The sequence below is a fragment of the Gigantopelta aegis genome, chromosome 8 (assembly GCF_016097555.1).
Source record: "Gigantopelta aegis isolate Gae_Host chromosome 8, Gae_host_genome, whole genome shotgun sequence".
NCBI lineage: Eukaryota > Metazoa > Mollusca > Gastropoda > Neomphalida > Peltospiridae > Gigantopelta > Gigantopelta aegis.
Window position 1 is genome coordinate 81,362,364 of NC_054706.1, and position 14,374 is coordinate 81,376,737.

The 14,374-nt window shown below is 38.8% G+C and overlaps 1 protein-coding gene across 3 annotated transcripts in view; it reads left to right on the forward strand.

Annotated features, from left to right (window-relative positions):
• Positions 1-14,374, forward strand: part of LOC121378724 — a 155,127-nt gene that overhangs the window by 29,561 nt on the left and 111,192 nt on the right. For all 3 annotated transcript variants that reach the window (XR_005958755.1, XM_041507011.1, XM_041507012.1), the window contains exons 3-4: positions 1,092-2,780; positions 12,631-12,783. Coding sequence is in view for 2 of the 3 variants with exons in the window: in XM_041507011.1 (XP_041362945.1) it covers positions 1,092-2,780; positions 12,631-12,783 (1,842 nt within the window). In the remaining variant the exon portion in view is untranslated. The remainder of the gene's footprint in view (positions 1-1,091; positions 2,781-12,630; positions 12,784-14,374) is intronic.

Here is a 14,374-nt window from a genome sequence, read left to right on the forward strand (position 1 = left end):
TTGACTTACACTCGTGTAACTACAGATATTTAAAATGATTAACACCAGGTTGACTTACACTCGTGTAACTACAGATATTTAAAATGATTAACACCAGGTTGACTTACACTGGTGTAACTACAGATATTTAAAATGATTAACACCAGGTTGACTTACACTGGTGTAACTACAGACATTTAAACTGATTAACACAAGGTTGACTTACACTGGTGTAACTACAGATATTTAAACTGATTAAACAGCAGGTTGACTTACACTAGTGTAACTACAGATATTTAAAATGATTAACACCAGGTTGACTTACACTCGTGTAACTACAGATATTTAAAATGATTAAACACCAGGTTGACTTACACTTGTGTAACTACAGATATTTAAACTGATTAACACCAGGTTGACTTACACTAGTGTAACTACAGATATTTAAAATGATTAAACACCAGGTTGACTTACACTCGTGTTACTACAGATATTTAAAATGATTAAACACCAGGTTGACTTACACTCGTGTAACTACAGATATTTAAAATGATTAACACCAGGTTGACTTGCACTCGTGTAACTACAGATATTTAAAATGATTAAACACCAGGTTGACTTACACTCGTGTAACTACAGATATTTAAAATGATTGAACATCAGCATTTAAGAAAAACACATAAATTTGTCCCTTAATGTTTAGCAGAAAAGAAAAACAAGTCAACATTGTGAAGCTTAGATATATCAAACGCCATTGGATAATAATGAAAGTAAACCCCATCAGAATGTATTTACCCCATATTATTTGGACTTTCTTAAGATGTGAGTGTAATGGCTGAATAAGGTGCTATTTGTTCCTGTTATACCTGCCATTCCACAATAGCTGAATTAGTGTCTTATTATAACACATTTTTATGCACATTTTGTTGTTACAAATTCCTGATATAACTGTTTTGACTACACGACCCTCACGTCTGATTTTAGGGGAACTTGAACAAGAGCAAAGATTACTTTTACTTAAAAAAGATACTTATTTTATGTGCCTTTCAATATTAATACAATCCTAATGTTTTTGGCTCAGATTTTTACTAAATAGATTTTTGTTGTTTCAGACTGGAGAGCTAATTCAAGGGACAGCAGACTTCACTGTTGGAAGGAGGAGTCCCAGATACACAGTGCCAGCAACAGCCACCATCCGCCCGCGATGACCAACTCCGACTTCCAGGTGGAGATCTCTGAAACGGTCGCCCTGGCTCTGCAGAACCGTCTGCCAGCATCGGTCGCTAACTCCGCCTTCAACAAGCTCCTCCTGGCAACCGTCGCCAGCCAGAGGATGGCCGCTAAAGGAGTTACCTCCCTTACGGAAAAGGACCTTATTGAGCTGGACAAGCAGTTGACGGCGTCTGCTGCGAATTACGTTACCGAGGCAACGCAGCAGACAGAGGACTCGAAGCAAGTTCTACACAACTACCTGGCTGCTAGTGAGACGAGACTGGAGAACTCTCACAGCCCGAGGCTGGCCGGGTCTCAGAGCCCCAGGCTGGCCAACTCACAGAGCCCCAGGCTGGCCAACTCACAGAGCCCCAGGCTGGCCAACTCACAGAGTCCCAGGCTGGCCAACTCACAGAGCCCCAGGCAGGTCAACTCACAGAGCCCCAGGCAGGTCAACTCACAGAGCCCCAGGCAGGTCAACTCACAGAGCCCCAGGCAGGTCAACTCACAGAGCCCAAACAGTGTTGGAATTTTTTCTAACACATCTCAGTCACAGTACAGTTTGACAGACAAAAAAGCCATGTCGCGTCTCCCACCAGTGTCGTCATACAAACACTTGGCCGTTTCCGACCCTTCCATTAGCAACTCGGCACCCAGCAGTGACTCTTACTCCTACTACAGTGACCCGGTGTCAGTGAATACTTCCGCTTACAGCAGCAACAGAGCAGGCTACAGTGACCGTGAGCCAGTATCCGTGACTACTTCTGCTTACAGCAGCAACAGAGCAGGCTACAGTGACCGTGACCCAGTGTCAGTGACTACTTCTGCTTACAGCAGCAACAGAGCAGGCTACAGTGACCGTGACCCAGTGTCAGTGACTACTTCCGCTTACAGCAGCAACAGAGCAAGCTACAGTGACCGTGAGCCAATATCTGTGACTACTTCCGCTTACAGCAGCAACAGAGCAGGCTACAGTGACCGTGAGCCAGTATCTGTGACTACTTCTGCTTACAGCAGCAACAGAGCAGGCTACAGTGACCATGACCCAGTGTCAGTGACTACTTCTGCTTACAGCAGCAACAGAGCAGGCTACAGTGACTGTGAGCCAGTATCCGTGACTACTTCCGCTTACAGCAGCAACAGAGCAGGCTATAGTGACCATGAGCCAGTATCCGTGACTACTTCCGCTTACAGCAGCAACAGAGCAGGCTTGTCTAGTCCTGCAAGTGTCCACAAGGAGGCTCACAGCTCTCCCTTCACCTACAGAGTGCAGACGTCCTACGCCAGTCCTTCATCACAGAAACATTCACCACCAGTGTCAAGCCTGGTGCTAACGAAAATATCTGAATCGAGTGTATCACAAGAGAAAATATCATCATCTATGCCTAGTCCGGTGTACAGTAAGGTACCGGTGTCTGTGCACAGTTCTTTTTGTGACAAGGTGTTTGTACCATCTTCTGTACAAAGTGCAGAGTTTGACAAGATACCGTCGTCACTACCGACTTCCATGCTAGACCGAATCTCCTCGTCAGAGTCTAACAAGCACCTGCAGAGTTCTCAGGTAGAGGGAACCGACTCAATCTATACAGGTAATACAAACACACATCTCACAATATACAGGTAATACAAACACACAGCTCACAATATACAGGTAATACAAACACACACCTCACAATATACAGGTAATACAAACACACATCTCACAATATACAGGTAATACAAACACACCTCACAATATACAGGTAATACAAACACACATCTCGCAATATACAAATAATACAAAGACACATCTCACAATATACAGGTAATCCAAACACACACCTCACAATATGCAGGTAAAACAAACACACATCTCACAATATACAGGTAATACACACATCTCACAATATACAGGTAATACAAACACACACCTCACAATATACAGGTAATACAAACACACACCTCACAATATACAGGTAATACAAACACACATCTCACAATATACAGGTAATACAAACACACATCTCATAATATACAGGTAATACACACACATATCTCACAATATACAGGTAATACAAACACACATCTCACAATATACAGGTAATAAAAAACACACATCTCACAGTATACAGGTAATACAAACACACATCTCACAATATACAGGTAATACAAACACACACCTCACAGTATACATGTAATACAAACACGCATATCTCACAATATACAGGTAATACAAACACACATCTCACAATATACAGGTAATACAAACACACACCTCACAGTATACAGGTAATACAAACACACACCTCACAATATACAGGTAATACAAACACACACCTCACAATATACAGGTAATACAAACACACACCTCACAGTATACAGGTAATACAAACACACACCTCACAATATGCAGGTAATACAAACACACATCTCACAGTATACAGGTAATACAAACACACACCTCACAATATGCAGGTAATACAAACACACATCTCACAGTATACAGGTAATACAAACACACACCTCACAATATGCAGGTAATACAAACACACACCTCACAATATGCAGGTAATACAAACACACACCTCACAATATGCAGGTAATACAAACACACACCTCACAATATGCAGGTAATACAAACACACACCTCACAATATGCAGGTAATACAAACACACACCTCACAATATGCAGGTAATACAAACACACACCTCACAATATACAGGTAATACAAACACACACCTCACAATATACAGGTAAAACAAACACACACCTCACAATATACAGGTAATACAAACACACATCTCACAATATGCAGGTAATACAAACACACACCTCACAATATACAGGTAATACAAACACACATCTCACAATATACAGGTAATAGAAACACACACCTCACAATATACAGGTAATACAAACACACATCTCACAATATACAGGTAATACAAACACACACATATCTCACAATATGCAGGTAATACAAACACACACATATCTCACAATATGCAGGTAATACAAACACACATCTCGCAATATACAGGTAATACAAACACACACATATCTCACAATATGCAGGTAATACAAACACACACCTCACAATATACAGGTAAAACAAACACACACCTCACAATATACAGGTAAAACAAACACACACCTCACAATATACAGGTAATACAAACACACATCTCACAGTATACACATAATACAAACACACACCTCACAGTATACAGGTAATACAAACACACATCTCACAATATACAGGTAATACAAACACACACCTCACAGTATACAGGTAATATAAACACACATCTCACAATATACAGGTAATACAAACACACACCTCACAGTATACATGTAATACAAACACACATCTCACAATATACAGGTAATACAAACACACATCTCACAATATACAGGTAATACAAACACACACCTCACAGTATACAGGTAATACAAACACACATCTCACAATATACAGGTAATACAAACACACACCTCACAGTATACAGGTAATACAAACACACACCTCACAATATACAGGTAATACAAACACACATCTCACAATATACAGGTAATACAAACACACACCTCACAGTATACAGGTAATACAAACACACATCTCACAATATACAGGTAATACAAACACATCTCACAATATACAGGTAATACAAACACACACCTCACAGTATACAGGTAATACAAACACACATCTCACAATATACAGGTAATACAAACACACACCTCACAGTATACATGTAATACAAACACACATCTCACAATATACAGGTAATACAAACACACATCTCACAATATACAGGTAATACAAACACACACCTCACAATATACAGGTAAAACAAACACACATCTCACAATATACAGGTAATACAAACACACACCTCACAATATACAGGTAATACAAACACACACCTCACAATATACAGGTAATACAAACACACACCTCACAATATACAGGTAATACAAACACACACCTCACAATATACAGGTAATACAAACACACACCTCACAATATACAGGTAATACAAACACACACCTCACAATATACAGGTAATACAAACACACAACTCGCAATATACAGGTAATACAAACACACATCTCACAATATACAGGTAATACAAACACACACCTCACAATATACAGGTAATACAAACACACACCTCACATTATACAGGTAATACAAACACACATCTCACAATATACAGGTAATACAAACACACACCTCACAGTATACAGGTAATACAAACACACATCTCACAATATACAGGTAATACAAACACACATCTCACAATATACAGGTAATACACACATCTCACAATATACAGGTAATACAAACACACATCTCACAATATACAGGTAATACAAACACACACCTCACAATATACAGGTAATACAAACACACATCTCACAATATACAGGTAATACAAACACACAACTCACAATATACAGGTAATACAAACACACATCTCACAATATACAGGTAATACACACATCTCACAATATACAGGTAATACAAACACACATCTCACAATATACAGGTAATACAAACACACACCTCACAATATACAGGTAATACAAACACACATCTCACAATATACAGGTAATACAAACACACACCTCACAATATACAGGTAATACAAACACACATCTCACAATATACAGGTAATACACACATCTCACAATATACAGGTAATACAAACACACATCTCACAATATACAGGTAATACAAACACACACCTCACAATATACAGGTAATACAAACACACATCTCACAATATACAGGTAATACAAACACACACCTCACAGTATACAGGTAATACAAACACACATCTCACAATATACAGGTAATACACACATCTCACAATATACAGGTAATACAAACACACATCTCACAATATACAGGTAATACAAACACACATCTCACAATATACAGGTAATACAAACACACAACTCGCAATATACAGGTAATACAAACACACACCTCACAGTATACATGTAATACAAACACACATCTCACAATATACAGGTAATACAAACACATCTCACAATATACAGGTAATACAAACACACACCTCACAATATACAGGTAATACAAACACACACCTCACAATATACAGGTAATACAAACACACACCTCGCAATATACAGGTAAAACAAACACACACCTCACAATATACAGGTAATACAAACACACACCTCACAATATAAAGGTAATACAAACACACATCTCACAATATACAGGTAATACAAACACACATCTCACAATATACAGGTAATACAAACACACACCTCATAATATACAGGTAATACAAACACACACCTCACAATATACAGGTAATACAAACACACACCTCACAATATACAGGTAATACAAACACACACCTCACAATATACAGGTAATACAAACACACACCTCGCAATATACAGGTAATACAAACACACACCTCACAGTATACATGTAATACAAACACACACCTCACAATATACAGGTAATACAAACACACAACTCGCAATATACAGGTAATACAAACACACACCTCACAATATACAGGTAATACAAACACACACCTCACAATATACAGGTAATACAAACACACATCTCACAATATACACATAATACAAACACACACCTCACAATATACAGGTAATACAAACACACATCTCACAATATACACATAATACAAACACACATAATACAAACACACACCTCACAATATACAGGTAATACAAACACACATCTCACAATATACAGGTAATACAAACACACATCTCACAATATACAGGTAATACAAACACACACCTCACAACCTGTTTTGTCACTTGTATGTTTAGATGGTCGGTCATATTAGGTGTTGTCTAGGCAATACCAGTTGATAGTAGTTATTGTCCATGAGAGGCCTGTAGACACACACAACCGTAGTTCAGTATGGGCTCAGGTTCTCTTAAATAGTCCTTTTCTTACACCTATTAGCTGTGGTGCTTATCATATCACATACTAGAGATACAAATCATATACATGTAACATAATCTTGTGCAGAATAAAAATCAAGTCTTAAGCTCACCAGAGGCTTGATTAATACAACTGTTAATCATCATGTATATTATTAAGGATACCATGTGGGACTTGGTTAATACAACTGTTAATCATCATGTATATTATTAAGGATACCATGTGGGACTTGGTTAATACAACTGTTAATCATCATGCATATTATTAAGGATACCATGTGGGACTTGGTTAATACAACTGTTAATCATCATGCATATTATTAAGGATACCATGTGGGACTTGGTTAATACAACTGTTAATCATCATGTATATTATTAATGATACCATGTGGGACTCTAGTATTACAGCATACTTAGACACCAGGCTCCGTATTCATAAACATACTTAAATCAAAGTATGATACCTAAATATATACTTAAAGTACATAGGTAAGTATCATACATTGACTTAAGTATGTTTATCAATATGGAGCCTGGGGCCTAATTCACGAAGCTCTCTTAGGCTCTGCTAGACAACAAAGCATCCTCTTTGCAAGACTTTTAGCAATGCACTGCGAGATCGCAAAGTTGTGAGAGTTTAGTGAATTAGGCCCCAGATATCTGTAGTTTAAAAAATGAGCTCATATTTCATTATACAAATATTCCTTTATTTTGTTTTTCTACTTCAAGTTTCACAATGACTAAGTGAATCACTTATTAGTCACTGATAAACATTGTGTCTAGGGGTTGTAAAACACATATTAGTCACTGATAAACACTGTGTTTAGGGGTTGTAAAACACACATATTAGTCACTGATAAACATTGTGTCTAGGGGTTGTAAAACACACATATTAGTCACTGATAAACACTGTCTAGGGGTTGTAAAACACATATTAGTCACTGATAAACATTGTGTCTAGGGGTTGTAAAACACATATTAGTCACTGATAAGCACTGTCTAGGGGTTGTAAAACACACATATTAGTCACTGATAAACATTGTGTCTAGGGGTTGTAAAACACACTTATTAGTCACTGATAAACACTGTGTCTAGGGGTTGTAAAACACATATTAGTCACTGATAAACACTGTTTAGGGGTAGTAAAACACACATATTAGTCACTGATAAACACTGTGGCTAGGGGTTGTAAAACATACTTATTAGTCACTGATAAACACTGTGTTTACGGGTTGTAAAACACACTTATTAGTCACTGATAAACATTGTGTCTAGGGGTTGTAAAACACATATTAGTCACTGATAAGCACTGTCTAGGGGTTGTAAAACACACATATTAGTCACTGATAAACATTGTGTCTAGGGGTTGTAAAACACACTTATTAGTCACTGATAAACACTGTGTCTAGGGGTTGTAAAACACATATTAGTCACTGATAATCACTGTTTAGGGGTAGTAAAACACACATATTAGTCACTGATAAACACTGTGTCTAGGGGTTGTAAAACATACTTATTAGTCACTGATAAACACTGTGTTTAGGGGTTGTAAAACACACTTATTAGTCACTGATAAACACTGTGTCTAGGGGTTGTAAAACACATATTAGTCACTGATAAACACTGTCTAGGGGTTGTAAAACACACATATTAGTCACTGATAAACACTGTTTAGGGGTTGTAAAACACACATATTAGTCACTGATAAACACTGTGTTTAGGGATTGTAAAACACACGTATTAGTCACTGATAAACATTGTGTTTAGGGGTTGTAAAACACATATTAGTCACTGATAAACATTGTGTCTAGGGGTTGTAAAACACACACATTAGTCACTGATAAACACTGTCTAGGGGTTGTAAAATACACATATTAGTCACTGACAATCATTGTGTCTAGGGGTTGTAAAATACACATATTAGTCACTGACAATCATTGTGTCTAGGGGTTGTAAAACACACATATTAGTCACTGACAATCACTGTGTCTAGGGGTTGTAAAACACACATATTAGTCACTGATAAACATTGTGTTTAGGGGTTGTAAAACACACTTATTAGTCACTGATAAACACTGTCTAGGGGTTGTAAAACACACATATTAGTCACTGATAAACATTGTGTCTAGGGGTTGTAAAACACATATTAGTCACTGATAAGCACTGTCTAGGGGTTGTAAAACACACATATTAGTCACTGATAAACACTGTCTAGGGGTTGTAAAACACACATATTAGTCACTGATAAACATTGTGTCTAGGGGTTGTAAAACACATATTAGTCACTGATAAGCACTGTCTAGGGGTTGTAAAACACACATATTAGTCACTGATAAACATTGTGTCTAGGGGTTGTAAAACACACTTATTAGTCACTGATAAACACTGTGTCTAGGGGTTGTAAAACACATATTAGTCACTGATAAACACTGTTTAGGGGTAGTAAAACACACATATTAGTCACTGATAAACACTGTGGCTAGGGGTTGTAAAACATACTTATTAGTCACTGATAAACACTGTGTTTAGGGGGTTGTAAAACACACTTATTAGTCACTGATAAACATTGTGTCTAGGGGTTGTAAAACACATATTAGTCACTGATAAGCACTGTCTAGGGGTTGTAAAACACACATATTAGTCACTGATAAACATTGTGTCTAGGGGTTGTAAAACACACTTATTAGTCACTGATAAACACTGTGTCTAGGGGTTGTAAAACACATATTAGTCACTGATAATCACTGTTTAGGGGTAGTAAAACACACATATTAGTCACTGATAAACACTGTGTCTAGGGGTTGTAAAACATACTTATTAGTCACTGATAAACACTGTGTTTAGGGGTTGTAAAACACACTTATTAGTCACTGATAAACACTGTGTCTAGGGGTTGTAAAACACACATATTAGTCACTGATAAACACTGTCTAGGGGTTGTAAAACACACATATTAGTCACTGATAAACACTGTTTAGGGGTTGTAAAACACACATATTAGTCACTGATAAACACTGTGTTTAGGGATTGTAAAACACACGTATTAGTCACTGATAAACATTGTGTTTAGGGGTTGTAAAACACACATATTAGTCACTGATAAACATTGTGTCTAGGGGTTGTAAAACACACACATTAGTCACTGATAAACACTGTCTAGGGGTTGTAAAATACACATATTAGTCACTGACAATCATTGTGTCTAGGGGTTGTAAAATACACATATTAGTCACTGACAATCATTGTGTCTAGGGGTTGTAAAACACACATATTAGTCACTGACAATCACTGTGTCTAGGGGTTGTAAAACACACATATTAGTCACTGATAAACATTGTGTTTAGGGGTTGTAAAACACACTTATTAGTCACTGATAAACTCTGTCTAGAGGTTGTAAAACACACATATTAGTCACTGATAAACACTGTCTAGGGGTTGTAAAACACACATATTAGTCACTGATAAACACTGTCTAGGGGTTGTAAAACACACATATTAGTCACTGATAAACACTGTTTAGGGGTTGTAAAACACACATATTAGTCACTGATAAACATTGTGTCTAGGGGTTGTAAAACACACATATTAGTCACTGATAAACATTGTGTTTAGGGGTTGTAAACCACACTTATTAGTCACTGATAAACACTGTCTAGGGGTTGTAAAACACACATATTAGTCACTGATAAACACTGTTTAGGGGTTGTAAAACACATATATTAGTCACTGATAAACATTGTGTCTAGGGGTTGTAAAACACACATATTAGTCACTGATAAACATTGTGTCTAGGGGTTGTAAAACACTCTTATTAGTCACTGATAAACACTGTCTAGGGGTTGTAAAACACACATATTAGTCACTGATAAAAACTGTCTAGGGGTTGTACAACACACATATTAGTCACTGATAAACACTGTCTAGGGGTTGTAAACCACACTTATTAGTCACTGATAAACACTGTCTAGGGGTTGTAAAACACATATATTAGTCACTGATAAACATTGTGTCTAGGGGTTGTAAAACACACATATTAGTCACTGATAAACGTTGTGTTTAGGGGTTGTAAACCACACTTATTAGTCACTGATAAACACTGTCTAGGGGTTGTAAAACACACATATTAGTCACTGATAAACACTGTTTAGGGGTTGTAAAACACATATATTAGTCACTGACAATTACTGTGTCTAGGGGTTGTAAAACACATATATTAGTCACTGACAATTACTGTGTCTAGGGGTTGTAAAACACACATATTAGTCACTGATAAACATTGTGTCTAGGGGTTGTAAAAGATACTTATTAGTCACTGATAAACACTGTCTAGGGGTTGTAAAACACACATATTAGTCACTGATAAACACTGTCTAGGGATTGTAAAACACACATATTAGTCACTGATAAACACTGTCTAGGGGTTGTAAAACACATATTAGTCACTGATAAACACTGTGTTTAGGGGTTGTAAAACACACATATTAGTCACTGATAAACACTGTCTAGGGGTTGTAAAACACACATATTAGTCACTGATAAAAACTGTCTAGGGGTTGTACAACACACATATTAGTCACTAATAAACACTGTCTAGGGGTTGTAAAACACACATTAGTCACTGATAAACACTGTCTAGGGGTTGTAAAACACACATATTAGTCACTGATAAACATTGTGTTTAGGGGTTGTAAACCACACTTATTAGTCACTGATAAACACTGTCTAGGGGTTGTAAAACACACATATTAGTCACTGATAAACACTGTTTATGGGTTGTAAAACACACTTATTAGTCACTGATAAACACTGTCTAGGGGTTGTAAAACACACATATTAGTCACTGATAAACACTGTCTAGGGGTTGTAAAACACACATATTAGTCACTGATAAACACTGTGTTTAGGGGTTGTAAAACACATATTAGTCACTGATAAAAACTGTCTAGGGGTTGTACAACACACATATTAGTCACTGATAAACACTGTCTAGGGGTTGTAAAACACACACATTAGTCACTGATAAACACTGTCTAGGGGTTGTAAAACACACACATTAGTCACTGATAAACACTGTCTAGGGGTTGTAAAACACACACATTAGTCACTGATAAACACTGTCTAGGGGTTTTAAAACACACACATTAGTCACTGATAAACACTGTCTAGGGGTTGTAAAACACACATATTAGTCACTGATAAACACTGTTTAGGGGTTTTGTAAAACACTCATATTAGTCACTGATAAACATTGTGTCTAGGGGTTGTAAAACACATATTAGTCACTGATAAACACTGTGTTTAGGGGTTGTAAAACACATATTAGTCACTGATAAACACTGTGTTTACACATAGGTGTTGTAAAAACACATATTAGTCACTGATAAACACTGTGTTTAGGGGTTGTAAAAAACACATATTAGTCACTGATAAACACTGTGTTTACAGGTTGTAAAACATACATATTAGGTACTGCTATTGTTTTCGTTGTTTGTCAGGTTCGAGTTGGAGCTGTGAGAGTTCGCGCCAGACGGGTGAGCACGATCACGTCATGATGACCATCAACAGCGTGGCCGCCGGCGACATCCAAGTTGACGACGACCTCTCCGAGAACGTCACCAGCCCCACCAGCCCCACGTGTGGCAGTCCAGGTAGGGGTGTGTTTATATTCCTCAATGTCCTCCCCATGACCGTCACCAGCAGTACATACGGCAGTCCAGGTAGGGGTGTTTTTATAGTCCTTGGTGTCCTCCCAGCGACCGTCACCAGTCTGCGAGCGCCACCAGCCCCACGTGCGGCAGTCCAGGTAGGAGCGTTTTATAATTCTCAGTGTCTTCCCCGCGACCGTCACCAGTCTGCGAGCGCCACCAGCCCCACGTGTGGCAGTCCAGGTAGGAGCGTTTTATAATTCTCAGTGTCTTCCCCGCGACCGTCACCAGTCTGCGAGTGCCACCAGCCCCACGTGTGGCAGTCCAGGTAGGAGCATTTTATAATTCTCAGTGTCTTCCCCGCGACCGTCACCAGTCTGCGAGTGCCACCAGCCCCACGTGCGGCAGTCCAGGTAGGAGCGTTTTATAATTCTCAGTGTCTTCCCCGCGACCGTCACCAGCCTGCGAGTGCCACCAGTCCCACCAGACCAGTGGCGGGGGGAGTGTCACTTTGTTGTTGATGTCAGAGAGACAGTGCGAGTCAGTGTAACCAACCGAGTGAGCTACATGCTAGTCCTCTTCAGTATAATACATGTATCAGTCCACTCCCCTAGGACACTTAATATCATACTGCTAATAACATCGGTGGGAATTTTAATATTAATTTTTAAACATATGTTATATTTCATTCCAAGAAATACATATTACAATCAGACTCACTCTCATTTCTAAAAGGTAGACATTTTCTTTCTTGTCACTGAATTCCTCCAAATGAATCACTTGAATCATCAGTGTCGACCCCCAACCCCTGGACCCTCCTCAGACCTTTCTAGAGAAACATGTTTTCTAGATTCCACCCAGTGGTTATCACTTTGTTTGAAGTAAATTGGTTCAGATATAAAATCTGGGTTCCCTGACTTTGTGGCTGGGCCCCGATTGTAAAGACCATTGTAGATTGAATGCTGTACAAGAATCTGTACAGATGAATGGATGTCGTCTGTTCTCTTTGTGGGATGAAACAAATCCTAGTCAAATGTCTCCTACGCTGATTGACTGACTTGACTTTTCTTCTGCCTACAGTTTCACTTTTACTTGTGTTGGGAGGGGGTGTTTGTGTTGGGCGGGTCAGCTACCTACTAGTTCAGGTGTTCGGAGATCTCAGTGTTTGTGTTGGGAGGGGGTGTTTATGTTGGGGTGGGAGGTCAGCTACTCACCTCTGGCTCAGATGTTCAGAGATCTCAGTGTTTGTGTTGGGAGGGGGTGTTTGTGTTGGGGGTTCAGCTACCTACTAGTTCAGGTGTTCAGAGATCTTAGCGTTTGTACTGGGGGGGGGGGGGGGGGGTTCGCTACCCACCTCTAGTTCAGAAGTTCCGAGACCTCGGTGTTTGTGTTGAGGGATGGGGGTGGGGTGTCAGCTACCCACCTCTAGTTTAGATGTTCAGAGATCTCAGTGTTTGTGTTGGGGGGGGGGATATGGGGGTCAGCTATCCACCTCTAGTTCTAGGTGTCAGTGTTGGAACTGCATGTCGTCACGATCTACTGTCAGGTGACCTGCTGTGTTGACAGCCAGTACGACTGGTACACCTGTACTTAC